The sequence below is a fragment of the Trachymyrmex cornetzi genome, unplaced genomic scaffold, assembly GCF_001594075.2.
Source record: "Trachymyrmex cornetzi isolate Tcor2-1 unplaced genomic scaffold, Tcor1.1 scaffold299, whole genome shotgun sequence".
Classification (NCBI taxonomy): Eukaryota; Metazoa; Arthropoda; class Insecta; order Hymenoptera; family Formicidae; genus Trachymyrmex; species Trachymyrmex cornetzi.
The window spans coordinates 434,930-462,800 of record NW_017297680.1 but is presented as its reverse complement, the minus strand read 5'-3'; the positions used below and the strand labels follow the sequence as shown (position 1 = coordinate 462,800).

General features: G+C 32.2%; 1 protein-coding gene across 3 annotated transcripts; it reads left to right on the top strand.

Annotated features, from left to right (window-relative positions):
- The first annotated feature begins 620 nt into the window (after positions 1-620).
- LOC108762450 (4-coumarate--CoA ligase 1) lies at positions 621-25,432 on the top strand. 3 transcript variants are annotated; one of them, XM_018509458.1, is made up of 8 exons: positions 621-896; positions 4,197-4,292; positions 20,800-20,949; positions 21,416-21,623; positions 21,950-22,280; positions 22,609-22,903; positions 24,002-24,563; positions 25,207-25,432. In XM_018509458.1, exons 3-8 carry the CDS (start codon positions 20,845-20,847, stop codon positions 25,323-25,325), a joined length of 1,620 nt encoding a protein of 539 aa, XP_018364960.1. In that variant the 5' UTR covers positions 621-896; positions 4,197-4,292; positions 20,800-20,844; the 3' UTR covers positions 25,326-25,432. The 3 variants fall into 3 exon arrangements, with proteins under 3 accessions (XP_018364960.1, XP_018364962.1, XP_018364961.1); XM_018509460.1 differs by lacking the exon at positions 4,197-4,292; XM_018509459.1 differs by lacking the exon at positions 4,197-4,292 and having other exon boundaries at positions 621-912.
- The last annotated feature ends 2,439 nt before the right edge of the window (positions 25,433-27,871 follow it).

Genomic DNA, 27,871 nt, shown 5'->3' with positions numbered 1-27,871 from the left:
TTTTTACTCAAGTACTATTAGAGAGAGAGCTTTACGAAAAAATAGCAAGAGACAAAAATTGTTTATTTTTTTTTTATAAAATTGTGAAAGTTTTTTTAGATATTTTTCAGAATTTTGTAGTACTGCATTTTCATAATCGACCTGTTTATATAAATTTTATAGTATATTTATCTTATTATAGTGTCTTCATGCGGCGTAAGATGAGGAAAAATTTACAAATCATTTATGCTTACTATGACATCACATCAGGATTACGAATTCTTTTAACAAGATTCAGTGCTTCAAGACCGACATCTGTTTATCCAAATTTTACAGTATATTTATCTTACTTTATGCGGCATAAAATAAAGAAAAATTAAAAAATTATTTAAGCTTTCTATAGCATCACATGATAAATGCAAATGTGCATCATTATATGTATTATAGAAAATGTATCGCTAAATATATGCACTATCTTCGCGTGAAAACACAAAGAAATTGCTTGTGTAAAAAGAAAATAATCTGACGTATTTCAGAGTCGATGCGGTAATCTCTGATTCGACTGAAGTTAGTTCCCCTACCAAGGCGGCCGGATATACCATATAAGTTCGTAACAATTGACCCTGACGAACAGTATGAGATAATCTCTCAACGCGCGACACTCGTTCCCAGTGTATTTTAACTCGTAAACGCAGCGCTGGTGTTACCAACATTAACATCAACCTTTCGACAAGTTGGCTGAAAGCACTGCTGTCATTTAATATTTTCTAGTTATCATTTATATTAATATCTCGCATGCATAAATTTGTGACAAAAAGAGTATGTACATTCCAATATTATCAACAAAGTTCGAGTAATAAATTGTATTTTTGTACCAAAAAAAATACTCGTGATTCTCAATTAGTAAGGGCCCGGTGGTAAGAAAGTCTTGTGATAATTATTACTTTATTTTTATGCAAAAATAATTTTATTTTATAGTATAAAAGATTATATGAATATACGAAATTATATAATAGATACTACAATACGCACTGTTGTTAGTCAGCAAAGAAAGAAACACATATACTGTCAAATAGCTATGTGTCTCTTTCAATTCGCGCTGCACATGCGTGATAGACGTTGTTTCGCACAAAGCAACTAATATACGTACATGCGAATAGAAAGAGACACATATACCGGCATTCTTATATCATCAAGATCGTTTTAAGTACAATGTTAAGATGTCATGAACCAATCAGAAAGCCATATTAGTATCTTAGGACATTACTTAAAGTAGTCTTAAAATAAAAACCAACTATGAATACCGGCTATACAGCCAAATTAGTATCTTAAAATATTTTAATTAAGATGATCTACTAAAATAAGAACCGACTATGAATACCGACAATAATCATCCGAGATATGCCTGAGAGTATCCCCCTTCCCTTACCTCCTCTCTCTCCTCTCTCTCTCTCCCGCCCCTCTCTCTTTTTCTCTCTCGACAGAAACTTCGATTTACAAGCAGTGCATGTTCTAATATTATACATGTTCTATGCGTGACTATAAAAAATGTCTAGACATTACTTATTAAATTACAGCGAATTAAAATAGAAGTATTTCATAAGTATATAAAATACATTATAACATGTTTTATTCTGAGTTAATTATTTCTACAACAACAATAATAGAACTTTCTTTAGAATATATAGAATAAAACTGTGATCAGCATATTTTGTTTCGTTGATTAAAAAATTATTCTGTTTACTTAAAATCGAACAGCAAATATGTAAATATTTCTTATATTTTCCAAATTATTTATGTTTGTACTTAATTTTTTGCTAAGTCACGTATAAATTTTCGTCAGAATTTTTTATATCAACTTTTTAATACTGCATTTTCTCATTTTTATCAACGTGAGAAAATACGGTATTAAAAAATTCTGAAAAAATTCTGAAAAAATTCTTAGAACTCTAGAGAAGAAAATAAACAATTTTCATCTCTTGCAGTTTTTCTGTAGTTGATAGTATTTGAGTACAAAATTATTGAAGATCAATTTTCGACAATTTTTATCAATTAATATCTTGTTAACTATTGCGAAAATTGCAAAGTGGTAAAGGACTTTCCGTCTCAGTTTAATCCGCTCTACGTGTCCACGAACTCCGTCAGAACAATTATCGAATATCCTGTATAAAATCAAAATTTTGACTCCTATCCCACTCTGCTTGGGGGCACACGACTTTCATCTGAAGCGACTTCCACCCCACTCCCCCCTCCCCCGCTTGAGGGCGCGCGACTTTCATCTGAAGCGACTCCCACCCCACCTTCCCCCTGTCTGAGGGCGCACGACTTTCATTTTTTGAAGCGACTCTCACCCTACATCCCCCTCTTCTTAAGGGCGCACGACTTTCACCTGAAGTGATTCTCACCCCACTTGCCCCCAAGCAGGGGGAAAGGTGGGGTGAGAGTCACTTCAGGTGAAAGTCGTACGCCCCCAAACAGAGGGAGGGAGGTGGAGTGGGAATCGCTTCGCGTGAAAAATTATTAAATATACTTTAAAACAGAAAATTTTTGTTTTATATGGTGGAAAAGCGATATCATATACGTTATTTTTTTAAACTTCTTTTATTTATAACTTTTTAACGAGTGACGTCCGACGGTTAAAACTTTCTCAATGTTACTCAGGGTCATGACCTCAACAACATATGTCAAGGTCAAGGTCATGGAGAGGGGTTCCCCTTAAACTACAATACATATTTACTAAAATTTTTTCCTTTTTTCCGAGTACCTCGATTCTTTTGAAGTACTAAACTTTCTAAAAAAAGCAACTTATAAAAAATTACGATATCTTTATAAAATTCTATTTCTAAAGAAGCTGATTTACAAGGAAAGGGATCCAACTGTCCCCCTCCAATCTTAATGAGCTTTTAGTATATTATTCTCCAGACAAAAATAAGCGACACGTATTTTTTTATACGCGCCCATATGCACTTTTAAGAGGTGAAATACCTTTAAAAGAAAATTGGTTTTTCTCTTTCAAAGCGAAAATCGTCGAAACTGTAAGAGATAGAAAAAAATTTTCTGAACAAAAATTGAATAAATTCGAGAGTACTTTAGAACTATAACAAAAAAAGTTTTTTTTATAAATAAATAATTTAAAAAACATTTTTTTTATTATAGTTCTAAAGTACTCTTGAATTCATTCAATTTTCGTTCAGAAAATTTTTTTCTATCTCTTACAGTTTCGACGATATCCGCTTCGAAAGAGAAAAACCGATTTTCTTCTAAAGGGTGTTTCACCCCTTAAAAGTACGTATGGGCACGTATAAAAAATACATGTCGCTTATTTTGTCTGAAAAATAACATATTAAAAGCTCATTAAGATCGGAAGAGGACAGTTGGGTCTCTTTCCTTGTTAGTTTATCTCAAAATATATTTATCAGTCTTTCTTTACACACATGATTAAACAAGATTTTACATAACATATAATATAATTCTAACAATAGGTCAAAATCCAGTTTTCAAACTGGTTATGGGAAATTTGGTATTGGAGTGTAACCACAGGAGGAACGTATGTCTAAATTTGAAGTTTTTATATCACGCTTGCTGAAGAAGGCTAGAAGTTTATAGCCGAAACGTTCGACAAATAAATTATCGATATAAATTATACAAAAATATTGTTACATCAATCTTAAAAAAGCGCAATTATTACAGCGCCAATTCCTAATGACCCATGTTTAACTTTTCAATTCTTGCGATAAACTTTTGTTAAGTATTTTTTTCTTGAATTTGTATGCTTTCCCAAAGATTTAGAAATTTACATAATACGGTAACGTTTTCATCGCCTTTGAAACAGAATTAAATAAAGCACCCCCCCCCCCCCCTCCCCTTTCTCTCTTTCAAAACATTTTTAAAAAAGATAAAAATCTATCATACACATCAAAAACATTTTACGCTCAATATAATAATATAATACATATAAATGATATGATTTCCTTTTTCCTTAAAGAATTCAAGATAACGAATGGTAATTTAAGTAAATTTATGACAAGCATTCAAGTCGGTTCTTATATTCAAGACCATCTAAAGTATATAGTCTTAAAATGTCATAAATCAATCACATGTTCGTACTAACATCTTAAGATATAACTTAAAACAGTTTTGAAATAAAAATCAACTGTACTGACCGATTATATCGAACTATATCGAACTATACTAACCTATGTCTTTTTTCTCTTTAGATTTTCAAATTTTATTTTTTGCATTTAGTTACTACACGTATTACATATATCTCTATTAATAGTATATTAGAAGACCGGGATCAGTTGACTATAGGGGTAAGTAGAATAATCAAGGCTACATTAAAAACAAAACACGCGAGACACGCGTAAATGTATCTGAGCACGCAGTAGCGACTGCCGCTATAAGTCTGCTGTAATATCTTGTTGCGAACACATCTATGATATATGTGTAGAAGTTATGCCACAATTTAAAAAAATCGTACACCTAAGTAAATATTTTTATTCTTAAACTTTTTGTTTTACAATTGTATATAACTATCTGAGATATTTGATTTCTACTTAGATAGTAAGTAGTTCTTACTTAATAAAATCCAACAGATTTTTTTTGTTTATGTCTTCGTTATCGTATATTGTTAATATTTTTAAAAAGTGAATGGATGGGGATAGTAGACTAACCACAGCATGGAACTGTATGATTCATTTAGTGACGACTCTTATAGTACTTGCTCAAAATTTTATTCCTTTAAAGAGATTTTCCTCTTTAAAGTGGTAAATGTTATAAGTTTAGTTCCTTCATGTGTCCAATCTCGAAAACTAGGCTCATTCGACGTGTTTTTACACGAAATGAACAAATTTTTGCAAAAAGAATTGTTTTGCCCTGCGAAACGAATGTTTGTGTTTAAAATATATTTTTATAAAAGTTTTATTAATATGTAGCCAAAGATATAGCTTCAGATACATTAATCTTTATTTTAATAATCTTAATCGAATTACCCCGGTCTTAGGGCTAGTTGAATCTGCAGATAGAATGCATTAGAAAAATGCATTTTTTTCATATTAGTTATCACTTCTCCTTTATTATTAAAATATTATTAGGTAGTTAAATGTATGTAGTAACTGGTGTAGAATTCATTTTTTCCGATAAGTCTCTTAATTTCGTCTGTAAAAATTCGAAATTGAAAAATGAGTCTATTAGCCCCGGGGTCTCCTCTACTTATCTTTAGCGTATTACCTATTAATAGCATATTACCTATCTCTCTTTCTCTTCTTGCGGCTTTCAACCAGATAATAAATGCCTTAAATAGATTACAAGATTACAATAAATCAGTGCAGAAATTTACATGCAATTTTCGACTGATTTTTAGTTTGATTTCCGCCTCTTATCTCATCAATGTACGCGCAATTTAAATGCCGATTTATATGGTGATTTTTACAGATAACAATAAACTTGTTATCAGTTTGCTAAAAGCTTGTAAACATGTAATGTTAAAGTCTATTTCATAGAATCATTCTATGCCACGAGTCATAGCTGTGAAACTAAAGTCTTCTCTCTGAATAATATCAAATATCTTTTTTATAAAATACATATGAAATTAAAATTGTATTTTTCTACATTTTTCAAAACTCGACCTTTCTTCATTTTAGTCATTGCATATTTTTATCTAAAAGCTTCGTCCTGTTCTACTAAACTTTGCTTTTTCTTGTTTAACAAAAAAAATGCAATATATTTAATAATTTTAAATAAATCTTTTTTAGAAATATACTGTAATTCAAAAAAGAATAATTCCTTACAAGACAAACTAAAACGTTATTATTATATAATATGCAATTCATATCGTTATGAGAAAATTCGTAATAAAATTATATTCTTCTCGAACATATTGCATAAAAGCCTTTACTAAAGTAAATAAATTGTTATATAATAACGTAAAAAAAAGAATGTGTAAAACAGAATCTATAATTCAAAAGAAAGAATAACCTGTGAATGATTTTTCTTATATTATCTTACATAAAATAAAATTGATTGTATTTTGTGATATTCATGCTGCCTGACACAATACCGGTTTCTATCAAGACTAATTTTAATCTTGGTTCAACTAACTCCATCTTTTCCTAGTTCCAAAAATTAAAAAAAGATGAAGAGTAAAGTTGAAACAAGATTAAAGCTAATCAATATTAGAAACAGGCATAAGCCGCACATTAATATTGATTCTTATTTTTTTTCGAAATCAAAGAGAGAGATGGCATTTCTTACCTAATCTTATTTTTAAATTTATAAATCCTTAGAATAAATGCAATATCTCAAGAAAAATTAGTATTTGAATAAAATTTATCATAAAATTAAACTGTTATAAAAATTTGTTCAACTATACTGAAGTAAAATAAATGCATTTTAAAATAATTAATCTTTATCTTAAGTCATTCAAAAACCAGAGCTTTAAAGATATTATAAATTTAAAATTTTTATGTAATAAAGTAGCATAAAATATAGAAATTTGAATTTCTTAAAAGGTTTCACGGCATTAAAGACTAATATAAATTCATATTTTACGTAAAAAAAAATAAGAAGTACTACTTTGCTGCTGTTCGATTTCATTCATATTAATTTTTAAAAGATGAAACTTCCTCTACATAAATCGCAAAACATAGTTTGCCGATGCAAAATGACGTATTATCACACACAAGATACACACAGATACAAATTAACCGCACGCAAAGAATTGAACTGTGACAGCGTTGACATTTTAATTTAAGTTAGTTTAGAAAAACTTTTACTATATATTCTGTGATATTTTTCGTATTATGGAAATTTATAAAAAGGATGATTCTCTGCTGATAAATGAGCAAATACAAAATTTATTTCCGCTACTGTTTGCTGTTCTATCATTGGTCAACTCAGTCGCTGCAGCGCAGAAATTAACGTGACAGTCCATATATGTTGCTATTTGCAAAACGTAGATCTTCATTTTGCGTCTGCGTATACGAATTACTTTGCAATTCACAAATTATGTAGAGACAACTTTAATTTTTACGGAAACATTCATGATCTATACTCATATAGCAATTTTTCATTTAAAAAAAAAGAGAAAAAGAAACTATTTAGAATCTAGAACATATTTGTTATGACAAATATTAATTATTTTATTTTTCATTTTTTTTCTGGGTTATTCTAAATCCAGGCAATTGATTTATATATATTTTACTTGAAAGAGACGATATTTCTGACGATATTCATTACTATAAAATGTTGCAATGATGCAACGTTAATATTGTATACAATTTTATTATATTCGTAGTACTCATAAATACTTATTATAACTCAAACCCACAAGAATTCATTATTAAATACCTCGCATCTTCAAATCAGTATTCACTATTCAATCGATAAATTCTATTATTCGATATATGAGGAGCAGACTTTCAAAATGCATTTTATCCAAATTTGTAATTTTCAGAAAATGAGAAAGAAAGAAATTACGCACATAAGAAAACTACGCACTTTACAGAAAATAATATGTCAATATAGTACTAAACTAAATCGAAAAGTCCTTTACCATTTTACAATTTTCGCAATTAACAAGATATTAATTACTAAAAATAGTCGAAAATTGGTCTTCAATAATTTTTTACTCAAATACTATCAACTTTACAGAAAAACTGTAACAGACAAAAATTGTTTATTTTCTTTTTATAAAATTCTAAGAATTTTTCCAGAAATTTTTCAGAATTTTTGAATACCGTATTTTTTCATATTTGTAAAAATAAGAAAACGTAGTACTAAAAAGTTCATGAAAAATTCTGAAAAAATTCTTAGAGTTTATATATGAGAAGAAAATAAATAATTTTTGGCTCTTACAGTTTTTCTGTGAAGTTGATAGTATTTGAGTAAAAAATTATTGAAGATCAATTTTCTACAATTTTTAGTAATTTAATATCTTGTTAACTATTGCGAAAATTGCAAAATGGTAGAGGACTTTTCGACTCAGTTTAGTCCGTTCTATCTACACAAAAGTGTTTGGCAAAAAAGGAGCACTCTATATATGTACATACATATATGCATACGTATATATATATATATTACATATAAGAAACATGAATGTCAATATCTCAATAGGACGAATGCATTTCGCAAAGTAGACTAGGATACGTATCCATCACGAGATCTTACCAAGTCGAGTACATTGAGATTTTTCTTATTATCTCGCAATGAAAATTATTCACCAGAATAAAAGCGCGATGTAATTATCGACTCTGAAAATGTTACATAGTCGACGTACACCTCGGAGCGAGAACGAACGAGCACTCACATAATGCGATTACAAAATTTCATCTGACAAGATTCTCCCATCTCGCTAGAATGCACTTCGTATAAGTACAACGATTTCGTGCTCGAAAAACACTTCTCGCTTTCAGTCATAATTTTCGAACATCATGTCGTGCCCGCGTTCTCCGAGTAATCACGTGAAAGACAAATTGAAAATATCCCTTAATCAAACTTTACGAACACGATCGCCATCCATGTCTTATATCTAACTTTTTGACGAGGGATAAACATTTTTGACAGTTTATAACAGATGTGAGTGTCAAAAATGTAGCAAAACTCTTTACGAGAAAAAGACTAAAATAAATTGTGTTATACATCTTAAACAAGTTAAAATATATTCTTGTTGAAAAATTACATATTAATGAACAGTTATTCTCTTTAAAAACATTCTTTAAAATCATTTTAAAAACATAACATACTAACAGAAAACGAATATGCCAATTAGCTTTTAATTGTGCACTATTATATTGTTTACTTTAGTATCTATAAATTACGTGATTCTGTTACAAACTCCTCATTATAGCATTTACTGGTCGAGATGTACAAAATACGCTACATAATTTAATTGCGTGTAATAATTAGAGAGGAAAATGTATTTTTAAACTACAAGCAAAAATTACTGTTTAGTTTAGTGTCACGAATCACTATTTTCATCACTAGTAAATATGTTTAATTGCAAATTAGCGTACACTATTCCAAATACATTAAAAAATCTAATTAAAAAAGGGAAAAATAAGTTGGAACCGTTACAGAATCAAAATGTTTACAAAATCTCATGCGATAACTGTGATGTAAGTTACGTGGGCCAAACGAAAAGGAAGTTGCAGACATGACTGCATGAGCACGTTTCCAACATTAACAAAAAAGCAAAATTCCTATCGGTTATTTCTAATCACCGCATTGAGGAGAACCATAATTTCAAATGGGACAATGTCAAAATCTTGGACATAGAACCGTCTTACAAGAGATTAATTTCGGAAATGATGCATATTAAAAGGCAAAAACATGGAATTAATAAACAAAATGATACGGAGTCATTGCCAGAATCATATAATATCATACAGTCTCTTTCTCCTTCCTAACTGTTTTCCTTATTTCCCTTCCAGTTTGCAATTTTCTGTGTTTCTATTCGTCTCCGGCTGTTATTGTGTTGCGGTACGTCGTCCGAGGCACGTCTGTCGAGTGAAACGATATATATACATTTTTCATTGCAAGTTGCTTCAATCGAATGGAAATCTATAAGCATTGGTTGATTTATCCTTTTTACGAGATTTATACTCTTCACTTATGAAGGTAATTTTATTGTTTAAAAATCTGTTTATTCTCACAACTGCATAATAACTTATGATGCTGCATAGTTACTTATGATTATGATTGTTACGGTTACTTTATACGGATTTTATAGACCTATGTATATCTTTATGTTAACTTCGTTACTGCTGTAATATTTCTAAGGCCTTTTACGACTACTACGAGATTTTAACCTTTTACTCAACATCTTTGTAAGAATGGACATCGCTTATAAGAACACAAGCATGATGCCATTATAGATCTCTTTTTTGTTAATTTCTGTACTGCTGTAATGCTTCCAAGGCCTTTTACGACTATTACGAGATTTTAACCTTTGACTCAACATCTTCATAAGACTGGATATCGTTTACAAGAACACAAGCATATTGCCATTATCGATGGTTTTTTGGATTATATGGAAGGACTAACAAGAATGACTAGATTTTTGCATTTCAGCAAGTATTGCGTATCTACATCAGTTTTTACACGTGTGTTAAGTTATTAAAAAATTTTTATATGATTTGCAGTTTGTAATATTCTAATATAGAAACTTTGTTTAACATTGAGAATGACCCGATCGGCGTCGAAACGTTTGTTATAATTTTATGTTTATAATTTTGTAAAATATATTTTTTTTGTTTTGTATCTCTGGCTCTTAGCCCTTCATATTTTTTTTTGTTATTTATTATTATCGAGCCTTATTGTTATTTATTATATTATATTTATCCTTATCACTTCAATTATCTTATCACTCCAATTATGATACAAAAAAACTAAGCAAGCGAAAACGAAATTGTAAAAATGCGATTAATATTGTAAAATAATTTACGATAAGATTTAGCAGACATTATTTGTTATTAATTTTACAAATCAGACTTATATTTGTTCAGATCTTAATCAGGAGTGACGTTATAACATATGATAGAATTGTGCCTTTGCTGAAGAAATGAATTGGAACACAGGAAATGTATTTAAATACATTTCCTGTGTTTTTGTATGTAGCTACAAATATAAATACTCAAATTTAAATATATTTCAAATATACAGGTTAAATACACAAACTGTATCTCTATACAGATATCTAGATACATGTATAGAGATATTACCTAATGCACAATGTACTAGTTGTACTACCAACACTGCATATTGAATCGTGACGTTAGAAGTGATAAATGACATTAATTTTTATAACGTACTATTTATAAATAAAGACAATGTGGATTTAAAACGAAATGATGACATCGTTTTAAATCAATTGTAAAAATGGACAAAAGCTATCCTTAATCTTTTTTCCCCCCCCCCCCCCCGATACTCAGTAAATAAGCATAAAAAGTGACAAAAGATATGAAATGCTTTTATTTAATGCGCGCAGCCTATTTTTATTTACCGTACTCTTTATCATTTTACGATAATTGCATTTTTGCAATTTCGTTTTCGCTTGTTCAGTTTTTTTGTGTCATATCATAATTGGAGTGATAAGATAAATAAAGTGATAAAGATAAATAATAATTAAATATTATTAGTGACAAAACTCCAGTTTTTATTTGCAAAAAATAGCACTTGTGATATGTACGAGAATTTTTACTTTATTTTTATTATATTATGATTTAATGTCTTTAAAACACATTTTATGATTATTTATTGACTGTCAGGGGGGATAATCATTTTTACAAATGTTTTCAAGATCTTATCATTTATTTTATCCAAATTGTCTTTATTTATAAATGATACGTAACAAAAATTAACGTGTCATTTTTCATTTGAGCAACTGACGTTACGATTCAATACAGCTGTGGTGACTATTCAGGAGCCTTAATATTTTGAAACTATTTACTTAGACTGTTTTCCTACGTTTATAACTACAATGCCTACTAAATTATGCCTGCTATGTAATGCATTCTGCAGATAACAAATGCATCAAACCGTCAATATTTTGCGTCATTAGCGCTTTCTCAATCATCCGAGCATCCAAACCGATCTCATCGCTCTTCGCCGTTCGTGAAAGATAATTATGCGCAAACATCGGACAGGTAAACGCAATCGTGCCAAAGTAAAGCGGATTGTTAACGCCGGCGACAGAAAATCGCGTGGACCTCTTCAAACATTTGCGAATCTTCACGAGAAATCGATTGAGTTGGTACGTGACAATGCAAATCGATGATATTACATCACTGGCGAGACGATATTTTTCATCGCGCGGAATTATTATTAATATCCGACGGGAAAAAAGTGACTTGATAACGAAAATTTAACGATATTATGCAAAATCTAGTGCAGAGTAGCTCTTAGCTCATGAATGTAAATGATGTTGCAAAATCAACGATTACATATTAATATTATAGTTACAAAATATCAAAAGAGTTATACGAATGTTACTTATGATTACTTAATAACTGAATTTCAAATTTGTTATTATTTGTATATTAACGTTACAATGCGTCATATTATTACCATAAAGTTGCACTATGCAAAGAAACAATTTATCATGATGCGACTTTTTCTCGTAAATAATCTTTTCCTCGTGCAGTTTTTTTTTAGATGCTATAAAATGAAAGCTATAAAGCTCATGTTGCCTTTCCAACAACTCACAGTCTTGAATGGCACTTGTAAGACAGAAAATCATACCGCGTTATGATTCTGCTTCAGAAATAATGATCCTAGTTGTGGTTTTCGCAACGAGGTGAACTGAATTCCACGTTGACAAAACTAGGCAAGGCGGAAAACGCGTAACATTTCTGCACGCAAACCGGCTTTACAGAAGAACCAATTCTGCAAAACGTCATGGCGATTATTATAAAAGGGGCCCATTATAATATGTCGTAGTGTCAGCGCAAAGTACTACCGAGTTATCGCCGATTTTCCGTACGCCCGAACGAGCACTTTGCCTGTACTACTCTCTCGCGGTTTCAACGATATTTCGCGTTCCAACGATTTCGACGCAGTACTTCGTGTTTTATTGACGGTCAAACGACTTGTATAAAACCTGCGCTGCTATTAATTTGTAGCGGATAAAATCAGTTGTAACCCCTCTGTAACTTTATTCTTTTCTATAAAGTTTCGAGTAAAACATTACACAGAAAAAAAGACTATTCTTAAATCATAATATATTCATACATAAGCAAAAATATTATTGAATTTGTATTGATATAAGATTTTTAATTGAGCAAGTCTTGAATTAAGTGCAAAGTAATACTAATTGCATCAAAACATATTTAATCAAATCAAGATTGATATCTTTGAAGCAAGATTATAATATTTTTGCTTATATATGAATATATTATGGTTGATTTAAGAATAGTCTTTTTTCTGTGTATTTAAAAAATTCGTGTCTTTTGTTAAAATCATTTCTTTTTCTTTATAAAATAATCCTGATAAAAAAGAAAGTTTCGATATTTGTTTGAGAATTTTGAATATGTACTTTTATACAACTCACATTATAATTTATGTAATTTCTATACTCAAGTGTTCAGTTCCTATAACTGAACTTTGACTGAAGAACATAAAAAGATTGAAAAATGATTTTGAAATAATTTTTAAATATTTATAAGCTATTTAATTAACGATATCGCAAAACGATTCATCAAATGCATATTGCACTGTAATCTTTCAACAAAAAGTAAAATAATGCTTTCTAAAATATATAAATAATTTATTATAAAGAAAAACTAAAAAAACAATATAATACTCTTTAGATTAATGTAATCTAAGCCTTTCTGTTAGTAAGTTATATCCATGGATGGTTCATACTTGTTACAAGTGCATCACGACCAGGATTTTTCGCGATACATCTTCACGCTATTTCGCCAGTGAATTTTGTAGACAGAAGGATCTACGAACGTGAAGGCGGTTCGTTGAAAAAAACGACGAAGAGGACTTGGAAAATGGTGTGGGAGTGGGAAGGTAGCATCCCCGCAGGCGGTCGCGGCGACGTTATTTATTGCTCGGGCCGATGAGTGTCATTTAAAATTTCGATATAAATTAATTTAAGGGGGTAAAGGGGGTTTCCAGGACGGTCGCAGTGGTACGGGGCGTAATGGCTCGGAAAATGAAGTTCTTGTAGCCTCGCCGAGAGAGAATCTCGCTCGCCGTCAGCCCTCCGCCTCTTCTGTCCTCCGCTCTAGCACCCTTGCGCCTCTTCGCCACCTCGAGCGTGTGCCGTCCTCCTTCATCCCCCCTTCCCCGCCTCGTGCCAACCTTCAACTTCATCCCCTTTCATCCTTCCATCCCCGTACCTCTCTACTCTTATACCCGGTCTTACCCGCTCGCTCGCGGAGACTCAACATTGCCTGGTGAAATATCCCTTTGCCTCCGCTCCGCCAAGCTTCCATCCACGCCCAAGCACTCCGCCTCGCCATTATCTTAAGTAAACAGACTACCTGCGCGCCGGAGAATTCCAGATAAAGTCACATGTTATCAAAATCCACCCCCGAGCCGCCCCCGCAACCCTGCCGTTCGCTCGCGGCCGCCCTCAAAGCGTCCTCCGAGCGCGTAGCCTGTCGTTAATTCCGTTAAGTCGCGGCCTTACGTTCAACGCGGCAAGCAGCAGCCTGCGAAATCGCTCGATTCCGGAGAACGACAGTGCGCCGCTTCTAGCGGAAGTCGAGTGTGTCCTAATAAGGAATCACGAAATGTGATATCGGCAGTCGCTCAGACGGACTTCCTCCCTCCCGTTTGCGCATATTACGATTAATCAAGAGACATTTTCACGCCGATAAGATTTCACGAGAATATTCGCGCAACGAGAAAATCGAAGTTCTTATTCTTATATTATCGGCGTGTCACTTTTGAAAGGGATTTATGAAGTCGAGTATCCGTATGGTTTTCGATAGAAATTTCCCGACTTTCTGATTTTTCAATTGACATTCCATATATATGAAATTTACTGAGGTTGTTTACACTGTAAAAGATAAAATGTTAATTTTAACTTAAAGACGTATATAGTGCATTTTCTGAGACATACAAAACTGTTAAAATTAACAAAAAAATGTTAATTTTAACATTTTTGCATGTCTCAGAAAGGCCACTATACGTCTTTAAGTTAACATTAATATTTTATTTTGTACAGTGTAACTATACATAATAATATGTTCTAAATAAGATTATAAAGCCAGTGTGGCCAGATTTTGGGCTACTTTTGTATTATATCACGCTGCATTAGTTGGCTACACCGCTGTGTCGCCAATGTAGCGCTAAAATAGTCCAAAGTAGCTCAAAACTTTTAATTTGTACTAGACTATATTGTATTATTAGTTTGTTACGCACGTGAAATTTAAATATTGCGAACTTTTATAATTAAAGTCACCATAGCTAAAATTTGTCCGCCAAGATGACACCTGAAGACAGCCCAATTGACTACAAGTAGTCCAATCTGACAACACTGTTATAAAGTAGATCACGTTATGTATGTATAACATGATTAAAAATATAAAACGGAAAATTTCATGAATTTAAAGTCAATCTTTTTCAGACAATATTATATTTAATAAATTATGAAGTAAATATTATAACTTCGTAACACGTGCTATTATCTTAGTAATTATATTAATATAATTAAAATTACTCTTTGTCCTTTTTCTTGCTTGATGAACGAGATATTCTCAAAATCAACGAGTTTATATTTAATTACAAAGAATTTGAATTTAAAAAGATAAAAATTAAAAAGTAGTTTTCCACGTGCATTATAATTATAATTAATTTATAGCGATCGAGAGAGAATTCTGCTTCTGTTTCTTCATAACAAGCCTGAGAAAAAAAACACGAAAATATAAATTAATCAAAAGATAATAAATTTTTTTTCGGAACGTAATTACGATGCGACGGGAACGAAAGTAACAGAGATTCTCGCGTGGGATTCTCTCGCATTCAATCTCTTCAACCTCGGGAGATCGTAAGTATTCCCGGGGTGTCTAGGCATGTCGCATGAGGCCAAGAATTGTCGGTATGTGGCTCCAGTGTCCTAGTATGGCCGCTACAATCAGAGTGGCACGCGCCCTCGACCACCCCACCCGTCCTCCGTGTAGCGTCCCAAAGCTTCCTTAACCTCCCTCTAGAACCTCCCCCGGAAACCTCGTCCACGTCGACGACTAGACTAACCCCGAAGAGCGATTCCCCAGCACTTCAGCGATTCCCGAGAACGCATCCCCGCCCATAGTCGTCCCCTGTCCTCTTAGCCCCCTATGCGAATACCCAAAGATGAGCGGCTGGATACCGGATGCACACCGTCGCATGCATTCTCGCGGATACGGTGCATATGCCGCGGAGAACGCCGGAAGTCGGTTCGTCCGCAATCTAACCATACCGATGTGCGCGCTATTTTTCCGCTTTTGTTCATTTTATCCGTTTATTTATTTATTTTTCTAATGCGTAACACAATGTCAAAGATCTCTCGACAAAGTCAACAATTACTGTTCAGTGAAAATTGCGAATTAGTGTTATTAGAGCTATATATATGTATCTCGAACACCGTTAAATCTAGTGTCAAATTCATGCTCCTACTCAATCATATTTTATGTTATTTTATATAATTATAAAATATAATTATAATTATATAATTATTTTATATAATTAAAACAATGGTTATATTTGACACTACAGTGTCAAATTGACACGACATAGTGTCAAATTTAACTATCGTTTTGATAAAAAATAACGATATATTTAGTAGAAGCAGTAGCGACTCACGTTAGATTAAATTTGACACTATAGATTTAACAGTGAAGAGCAAATTTTTGCTAAAGGTTCTCTTAATTCTTAAAAAAATTTTTTAAATATGATACTGAAAAGTACTCAGGTAAAGTGTTTAGCAAAATTTAGTGTTTTAGTTACAATGTTTTACAAAGTATTGCATAATGAATTGTTTTTTTTATTGCTTATTAATTCAGCATCAATGTATAAAAATATAATTTTGTCGTTATTTTTTCACACATTGTTAAAAATACAATTTATAAATTGCTCGTATTTATTTTAATTTGGATTCTATTTAATTTAATTTTTATTATTAATTCTGAATTGATCTATAAAAATAAAATTTATAAGTTGCTCCTATTTATTTTAATCTTCTATTTATTTTTATTTTAATTTTGATTTTGCTTAATTTAATTTTAATCTTACTTAGTCACAAGTTCGGAATATTAATTTTATATAATAAATAACTGTCTGTGATACGCCAAACACTACCGTGTCCCTGATGTTTGTAAATTTGGTTACAATCAGCTATATTTTTGATTACTGCAGCGAGATAAAAATTTAAATTGGTATCACAGCAATTTTTTACATATATTATTTTTTAATGTCTCTAAAATTGTTAAATCATCAATGTAAATCTTCTTTTTAAAATAACAACAGTAGTTGCTGTAATTTCAACTGAATTTCAATTGAATCAACTACTGTTGTTATTTTAATACTCACAAGTTAAAGCATTTAGCAAAAAACTAAGTTTTGCTAAATGCTTTAATTGAGTACTTTTCAATATTATATTTTAAAAATTTTGACACAATATAACAAAAAATGGGATTGAGAAAGTAAAAAATCCGCAAGAGCAATTAAAATATATGTTAATCATAATATTCTAAATTCGATTATATGAACTCTGCCGATTAACGTAAATAGCAATTTACAATTCACATTCTTATTTGTTTGTGTTATAAATGATATACCTATACATACAAAATAATTTTGTATGTACGAACTGGACTAAAGTCATAATTTTTTCATTTATAAAATCGTATACAAAATAAAAAAAATCTTATAAATTACATAGGCTTAATACGCTTTCACGGAGCTAATTTTAATTTTGCAGAAGTTTATAATCTTATTTATAAAATTTTCTATATATACATAGATTGCATGTGTTGATGAAAGCTCAGTTTTATTCAATTGCTACCCCATCTTGATATGTCATGCGCGGAATGTTATTAGACGGTATAAGCTTACCGAAACACAAAAATAGTAGATATTGTATCTTGAGACGTCGTAAAGAAAATAAAGAAACTTGAACGTTGGTATTTAAGAATTTTCCGTACTTTTTCCTCACGATTATGGCCACAGTATGGAACTCATGGCACGCCTCCCATCCCCTTCCCGTATAAACCCCGAGAGAATGCATTCCCATCTATCCCTCTGCCCGATATCATCCCGTATATCCAAGGACATCCAGCTGAATGCCAGAGGAACACCATGCCATACATTCTAATGAAAACAGAACAATCGCCAGACTTTTTTTAAGGTATCCCTCACTTGATTGCATAATATCTAATATTACTTGAATGCACATATCATACTTTGATTAATTGTCAAAAATTATATCAAATCACATTCCAATTAATTATTCATTGTTGGTTATTATAATTTGTCAAAGCAATGTTATTGTATATAAAAGAGAATTATTAGTAAATATACAAGCAGAACAACAAGTCATTATGATACCAAAATGATGTCAAAATGACTCTAAAATGATCATTAAGTCATTTTTCAATCATTTCCGATTCATTTTAATGTCAGTTTGACGTTATCGTGACTTGTTCTTCTGTTTGGATATATGCTGAAAAGAATATAACAGCTTACAAAAAGCAAATTTAATAATTTAATATTTTAAAAAATATATATACTTCAGTTTAAACTTTCCAAAAATCCTTTATGATTTTAGGAAACGTATATAAAATTATATAGAGATATATAATTTGATAAATGTTCGTTTGTGAGAAGATAAAATTAGAAGCTGTAGTGATATGGAAATGAGAGACACACATTCGTACATGTTCTTCCATATAAACTTTTATAATTGTATTTACTATAAATTCCGAGATATTCCATTGTTCTCGGTTTTGCCAGGAAAGTTTAAAGTGTCGCATACCCATAATGCGCCCAATTGTAAAGTTGTGTGATGACGCGATCTCAATGCCATTTGCTTAGCTTACAACAGCGTCGCATAAACATCATGAATACCGAATACGTATATTACTTCGTAACTCACCGCAGCGGCAATCACTGTCCCGATTATCTCGCTCCTGGTCCTTCCGTTTTCTCATCTCTGCGAGATAGTTTCCAGTTCTCGTATCCGAACCGCTTTCATCTCGTTTCAATATCCGGGATTCTGAGAAGACATGCAAAACGAAACCGTGATAATGGCGACGCAAAAAAGCGATTTTCCATGAAACTATAATTTGTGTCAATTGTCAATCCTATCGAATCGCCGTGAAAGACTTGTGATTTTACATTAGAAAGAAGTTATAGATAATGAGAAATGCGTATAATGTAACGTTGGATACCTGTTGACGCCAGTTTGTGAATATCTTCCGAAAATTCAAGCCACAAAACCGAACGCGCGTTCAACACGTCATTATCCCTGGAAGAAGCGCGCGATTATGGCGCGATTATGGCGCGATTGCGCAATCTCGCGGTCATCTTCACGTATTACCGATCGTGATTTCACGCTCTGATGATAAGCGCTCAACTCGCTACTCCAAACGAATAAATTTATGTAATAAAAACGAATAATTAAAAATTAGGACGCTCGCGCGGAATGCAAGAGATCCGTGTTCGATTCCCGGCTCAGACAATATTTTTCGCAATAAGTTTGTTACAATTTTTTAAGATTAAATTTGGGAAATTTGGGGGAATTAATATCTCAGATTGATTGCGTTGAAAGTCTGACAACCATATCGACACGTAATTATAATTTCTGAAATTAATTCATTTAATATGTATAATAGTTCAACATCTTAACATTCAGACCGTAGTGGCGCTTCATGTATATTTAAAGTAATGTTTCTAACATAAACGGTCTTATTTCCAATCTTATTATTGTTAAACATTAAAATTGAAAAAGGCTCCAAAGATCAAATCCATAAAGGAATGTAAAGCCAATGAGAGCCGACACAGTTGTACGTCCCTGGTAACAATTTTTCTCATAATTTTTATACAAATTTTATATATTTTTCAGAAATACTCAAAAATATTCGGAAAATTTATCTTCTTTCAGAATTTTTCATACAAATGAATTCTGAAATATTCTGAAATTTCTCATCCCATAATTTTTAAAAAATATTTTTTAATTTTTTAGATTTTATAACATTTGCAAATATTGAGATATCTTAAGAACTAGAACTCATCTCTTTAGAAAAGGCATTTCTAATCTGATACCGTACGTGTGACAATCAGAGGCAAGAGAGTAGTTCTCTTGCTTCTGATTGTCACACGATATCAGATTAGATATGCCTTTTCTAAAGAGATGAGTTCTGGTTCTCAAGATATCTCAATTTTTGCATAGTCAAATAGTACTCTTAAATTGTTCACTACTAGTTAACAGGTACTTTTTATTTATTGTATTTTGTTATTTTTAATCGTTGAATTTGTATTTTTAACCGTTGGTTCTTGTATTTAATTTTTAAACTTTGTATAAACTTTTTATCTCAAGACATTTTTTATATATATAATTTTTAATTTTATTCGTTTATTTTTATAACTGTTTTATTATTAGATTTATGATTTTCTATTTTATTTGTATAACTATATCACACATTATAATTGTGAAATTTTGCGTATGAGTTGAGAAGATTTTTGTAGCTTGCGACTTACTTTCATTTTTGTAAATTATTATTTATGAAATTTTTGAAATATTATTCGTAGTCAATGTATTAAAATTGATTGTATCAGTTAGGTAAAACTTGTAATCGGCTCTCTAAATCTGAATCAGTCACTAATTACCCAGTGGCATACTTGGCACTGATAATCAATAAAGTTCAACTAAAAAAGGAAGAATGTTTGAGCATTATATAACTAAAATACTGAAATACCATATTCATTGAACTTAAGCACAAAATAAGGTTAGATCGTATAATAAAGATTAGCTAGGTTAGGAATCTCACATTTAATTCACTGATTACACACCAGTGGCATACTTGGAACTGATATCAGTGATTATCCACTGATTCAGATTTAGAGAGAGCATAATCCGTTATAATATAACGCGATGTGATTATAACTGTATTCTGAAAGCGTGCGAGAGGACGTTTCTCACTTGCAATAATGTTTATAAGTATAAAAGTTAAACAAAATAAATACCAACGCAAAACTCGACGATACAAAATTTATAATTTATAATTTTGTATCGTCGAGTTTTGCGCTGATATTTCTTTAGCATTGAGACCTGGTTTGACTCGTAGCCCTATACTTATCATTAATTTAAATATAAGAATTACATTTTTTTAGGTAGAAACATTCTACTTGTTAGGCAAACTCAACATTGCTGTAAAAATGGGAAAAATATATGAGCGCCGTTTGGAACAGCCAACGCCAAATGTGTCTTTGGGAGAAGTCATTCTAAACAAATTGCGTGAGAACAACGATCATATTTACGCAGTATGTATCATAATTACAAAATGCATAGTAGCGATTGCCAATTACAGGCTCATCGCTTGCTAAATAGTAACGCGATGTAATAATGGTGTTTACAATGTTTTTTTCATAATGCTATCGGTGCTAGTCACTAGGGAGACAAAATTCATGAATTTTATCTCTAAATTTTCCTCGTCACATTATGTATCTTTTATAATAACTAGTTCCTGACCTGTGTTCATGTAGTATTTGTTAATAAAAAATATATTTTTCACACTTTATGCGTATTGAATAAATATTGCTTAAAACTTCTTTCATACATTTATTCAATTCGATCTGTCATAAAAAATTGTCAAAAATTTTGAGCAATTTAATCCTTCAGTCTCTTTAACGTGTAAAATTAAAAAAATATTTTGTATTCTGTCTAAATTATCTCATGATTATATCGACTTTATATATAATTATATAAGAGATATTGTTTTTTTTTTAGATAGACGGACCAACCGGCAATCAGATGACATGTAGAGAATTACTCGAGAAAAGCGTGAAGCTCGCAAAGTTCTTGCAAAGATACGGAATAAAAATTGGAGACAGAATTGCCATTGCAACTGAAAACCGATTAAATTGGTTAATACCAGGTTGCGCCATTTCTTATCTTGGTGCTATAATAGCACCGTATAATCCTTCATATAGAGAATGTGAGTAAAAAAGTATTATACTATAAATTATACATATATGCAATATATATTTATATATTATAATATATATTTATATTGTACGTATAAATATACAATATTTATATACATTTAATATACAATATTTATATTCATGCATATATTGTATACACATCATTTCTCTGCAAAAGTAGTCATGACATATGTATCTAATGATGTTATCTGAAATGATCTGTATCTTATATCAACAAATATAATGACTTGTTTGTAATTTAATTCGATTTAACTATACGAGTAATTATTGATAGAACAGCTGCCAAATTTAAATGCTAATTAATTTTATCGTTTAGATGAATTCCAGCACATGTTGAGCATTGCGAAGCCGCGTATTGTCTTCGTGTCTGAGCGCACCGAAAGTGTCCTCGCTAAACTCCTACCACAGTTATCCTGGAAAATGGAATTAATACAGCTGGATGATCAATCGCTCACAGCAAACGTCCGTACGTTGACAGATATCTTAAACAACGAACCAGATGTAAACTACATGGAATACAAACCTACAGATATCGATGACACCAGCCGTCATCCATGGGCTATTCTTTCTTCAAGCGGAACCACAGGATTGCCAAAAGGAGTAACGCTGTCTCATAAAAATTTAATTGCGTTTTTAGTAAAAATGCGGCAAGTTTTATATACATCCTTTTATTGATCATTGATCAACATTTTTTAATAACAGTGAAATTAATATGAATTTAATTAAAAACGTACACGTTAAACGTGTTTGATTAAAGAGAGATCTAAATATAATATAATGATATCATACTAATTATTTAAAAGTAAAATTTTTCCAGAGTATCTCTAACTGAAATGTTAATGCTAAATTTAACTTTATAATTTATTTGCAAACTGTGCATGTACAATCGTACGAAAAAAACAAAGTGCTATTTTCTCACTCGAAAACGTAGTTAAGGATTTAATTCTATAACTCGAATATGATTTTAAAATACAGCGAGCCCGAATACTTGGACGCAAGAAGTGGCGACAAAATGTTGATGCTGCTGCCGTTTTATCATGGCTACGGGATAGGCACGATGATGATCGGTCTTATCTCGAGGTGCACCATGATTATAATGTCTGCCTTCGAGCCGAAACTCTTCCTAACTCTGGTACAGAAACATAAGGTCACCCATCTACCGGTCGTGCCGCCGATTTTGACGTTCCTGGCGAAACATCCGCTGGTGGATAGATATGATTTTCGCAGCGTGAGAGAACTCGTCTGCGGAGCGGCGCCGCTCGGGAAGGACGTAAGTTTTCTTCCGTCCTCGTGAAGTTTGTCGTTCCTCTATCTACCGAACCCCTCCTCGACCAAGTTATCAAGGCAAGAAAAGCAGCCATCGGCGGGACTAAGTGCCGAAGTGAGTCCTTGATGTCGCGGCTGCAGGAGGATCGGACGAAAGACTGTGAGAGGAAGTCCCAGAGAGTCGTCGCATTTTCACTAGACACGGCTCGGGGAGTAACTTTATCGCGTTCGTTTTTGTTTAACCAGTTCACAAAGTCGCTAAAGAGAAATAAAAGGAGAAGAAAATAAAAGGCTGCATCGCGAGTTCGCAATCGCGTCTTTCAGAAAATGCGAAACTGATCTCTTATCGGTGGACGAGATAAAGGGAGGGAGAGGATAGGGTCTCAAAGTTTCGAAGACCAAACATGCCTCTGAACTTAAACGTCTCCTGAATGCTGTTTTCTTATAGATGCCTTTATTTCTCTCATAATTGAGATACAATTGTGGTAATACAGACATTGAAAATAAGAAGAATATTATAAAATATTTGTATATTAATTTTTATATTGAGTGAAGTTTACCCTACTAAATTCTATTTCTGTAATAATAATTATAAAAATGATTCTCTCTCTCTTTTTATAAAGATTAAATACAAAATAATAGAAAAGTTTGGTTACAAGGTTTTGTGTTTATCAAATCATTAATAACGTACATTAAAAAAAGCTCTAAACTCTGTGTTATGCTTTATTAAATATCAAAAATATAATTAATATTCAACATAGCCACCTTTAGTTTTGATAGAAGCTTTAAGGCGCTTTGGAAATATTAATATAGGCGCGCATCCTTCCACGGATAAATTTTCCCACACGGAGAGAATTTTTTCTTAGAATTTACCCTGAAAATATGATAATCGTGGGACAACATTGTGGTGTATTTCGAAGAATTTTAATATAAATCTCTCTCATTCATTAATAAAACTACAATAAAGTATAAAATAAGTTTGATCAATTTTACTGAAGTACATGGTAAAAATCTTTAAAATATTGTATTGTACCACAATCACCATATTTTCAGGGTAAATTTTAAAAGAAAATTCTCTCTTATCTTTTCTTCTTCTTCGCAGGTTGTAACCGCGGTAAAAACTCGCCTCGGCGTAAAATACATTCGAAACGGCTATGGCATGACGGAATTATCGATAGTGAGCGGTGTGAGCGGACGTAACGACGACGATAATGACGATTCGTTCGAGAATCCAGGAACTGGATTACTTGTACCTGGTTTTCTTGGCAAAGTGGTCGATCTTGAAACACAAGAGACGTTGGAGGCCGGCCAGATGGGCGAGATTTGCTATATGGGGGAACAGGTGATGCTGGGTTACTGGAACAACCCTGAAGCGACCAAACAGACCATCGACCAGGATGGATGGCTTCACACCGGTGACATTGGCTACTTTGACAACAAGAATAGGTTGCATGTGATCGATCGTGTCAAGGAGCTGATCAAGTATAAAGGCTACCAAGTCGCGCCGTCAGAGATAGAAACCGTCCTACTGTCGCATCAAGCGATAAAAGATGCCGCGGTCACCTCCAAACCTGATGAACGTAACGGAGAGGTTCCAGTGGCCTTCATAGTGAAGCAACCCGATGCCACGATCACCGCCCAAGACGTGCAGGAGTTTATCAAACGTGAGTTATCACTCAGTCTGATCCTTTTTGGCATCTCTCGCAGGATCATTAAAATGTCATCCATTTAGGACATTATTCATTTCTCTCACTATGAAAGTCTTGGGCAAGTGCGTACTATTTTATTCCATTTATAAGTAATAGGTACTTCGTTTGACTGTTCATCACAGTGACATTTTAATTTTAGATTTTCTCCACACTTTGAACAAGCTTAAAAAAAATAAGTCAAAAAAACATATCAAAGCGGAAAAAATATTAGAGGTATACAGTTTGTTAATAAAAAATTATAAATTTAATGAATTGTTCACAAAAATATAGTAAAACTTATTTAGTATGAATGCGTTATCGCATTCAAATGTGTAAGTAAAACCCAGTGCCAGGAATGAACGCACAATATAGTGGCAGGATTTAACATTGTGTTACATTATTAACGGCATTATTAGTTATTAGCGACGTTGTATTATAATAATATTAAATGCTGTGATTAAAATTGTTAGTTATCTCTGCTGTCTCTGTAATTTAAATGTACGGCATAGTGAGAGCGTGGAAATATTCCGCCCCGTCTTGACATTGCATTTTAATAGTAAACGCGAGCCGAGCGACGACCTGTATATACATTAACCAAGCAATTCAATTTATCTTGCAGAGAAACTGTCGGAGCAAAAATGGCTGCATGGCGGGGTGCAATTTGTCGATGCCATACCGAAGAATCCTTCCGGCAAGATCCTACGTCGCGAACTTCGAACAATGATCTCTAAATTGTAATAATAAAAATCGCAAGCCAATAAATTTGTTACAAGTATAAATCTCCTTTGATGAAAACCAAAAAAATTAAATCAACAACATATAATAATTTGTAATATTTTTAACATCAAGAAAAAATTAACAATTGTTCAAAAAAATGTGCCATAGGATGTATTAAGAATATCTTTGTGTTAACGAACGTCTCACTGCGAAGAAGAATAATTAAGCATTACGGAAGAAACGTTGCAGAAACGTAAATTTATTGCAGCTTGTTGTCACGTTGATTAATTCATAAGTAAACCGTTGAACAACCGTGACCGATTAAATACGAGCGCTTGGTGGACCAGTTCTACCCTCAAAATATAACAGAAAGGTACAGCAAGAGGGTGTTTCGAGTTATATTACATGATATCACTCTTGCGCCAACCTGCGATGCTACGAAAATAAGCGAAGAAACCTGTTGCGTTACATACGTCGACGAAAAACGTGCAAGCACATACACGCGCATGTTCTCATATTTCATCGATATCTAACTACTTTCTTCCTTTGTGACGATACAGAACTTCTTATCGATCCTCATGTGTTTTCCAATGAATCTCTTATAAATGTAATAGATATAATACTACATTTATGAAACCTACACAGTAATTCACAAAATATCTGTGACAAAATTAACTCTTTAAATAAATAATGAAAATTACAATAATTGCCTTACTTTGAAATCTTTCGTTAAATTGCAATCAGTAACAATCTTACATTATCATTTTCTATCCATTGACAATTTCACTTTATAACAAGTAATTTGATATAATACGATATTAAGTAATTATTATTCAGTAAAAAAGTTAATAAGGCTTTTATTTTATAACTACTCTTAAGCCTAATTTTTCATTTCCTGGTTAACTTGTGATTAAATTTAACTTGTGGTTAAACTTATAATTAGCCTTAACTTGATGTTTTATTCAATGGGCTTTATCTATCATAACGTCATAAAACATCATGTTAAGGCTAACTACAAGTTAATCAAATAATGAAAAACCGGACCTTAAGCCCATCAATTTCACAATTCACGATTAACTCTTAACTGAGGTTCAATGTATCGCTCATCTCTTTCCAATTCTAGAATTGGAAAGAGACAAGAAATAAGTAATTAATGACAGTATCGATTACATTGCGCAAGTTTTATACATATAAACAAGCTATGACAATACAAAAATACCAACCTGTCGTTAAAAGTTATAGAATAGGAGCTTTAGTTAGACTTTTCAGATGAATTCAGCTAAAATTTAAATGCATGTCATGCATTACATAACTGAAATTCTAGTCCTTCCTCACAGAATTTTTTTAGCAGAAACAGGTTGATTTCGGAAAAGGAAAATTATTCAACTTTTGTTCGTCGTCTATTCTAAATACATTCTGCGAACGATAATTGATCATAATTGATAATGGCTGCGTCGCTTAACGGAATAGTTAACCATTATCGGAAAAGTGCGGCACGAATTGCCGGCGGTTTCGACGAATCAACGGGATTATCGATGTCCGGTATCGGAGAAATTTAAATTTCACGCCGTGGACACTCTCTCGTATACGGTCCCCAGATAGTCGCACGCGAAGATACGTATGTGCACACGCGCGTAGAATGTGCACGCATACGCGTATGCATCCGTCGACAGTTATGTGTACGTGTTCATGCCTCGCGTTCCTGTTGATTTAATTACGACGATTGGCCTGACAAATCTAATTGACGTGCATCAATTATTTGGGCCGCGTTCGAAGGCCGTTTAATTCCCTATCCTCTTCCTGACGAGGACACGGTTTCGCAGTAATTCCATTTTTCAGGGCTCTCTCTCTCTCTCTCTCTCTCACTCACTCACTCACTCACTCTGCAAAATTTCGTTTGTCATTGTGTCGTTGAGTCGGTAGCGGCCTCCACTTAGGATTTAGTCAGGCTAGATAGATTTATAAAGACTTCTCTTAAGCTTAAATGAATATTCTTCTAGAATTTTATTATTGTGAGTTACTGCTAAAAAATTATCGGTGTAGATAATAATAAAATATTTAATTTTAATTTTTTGCAATAAATTATTTATTTACGGTTTACATATTAAATGATACTTATTAGCATTATTATCAAATTGACTATTAATTTAATTTATATTATTATATACTTTAAATGTAAATATTACCTATGTGAGTCTCCGCAGTTGTTAGTGTATTAATAATATATTTACAATACATAAGTTTGTATTTGACTTCCGCATTGAAAAGGATCAAACCCAGAGTTGAAACCCACGTTTGCAGTTAACTCCGTTGGTAAATACATTCCGATTGTTTGCGAATTATACCTTATCGTCTTATAAATATATTATTAGCGCGTATTAACAACCAGCAGAGGCTCATTTAGGTAATTTACTTATATTCGATTTATATTATTAGAGCTGATTTATTATTAGATTATTAGAGCTTTTATTTTAATTATTATTTTATTTCAGTTTATGATTGCGTTTCAAGTCCGACAAATCAAACCAGCGCAGTCCACAGTTTACAGGACTGAAAAAAATGTTTAA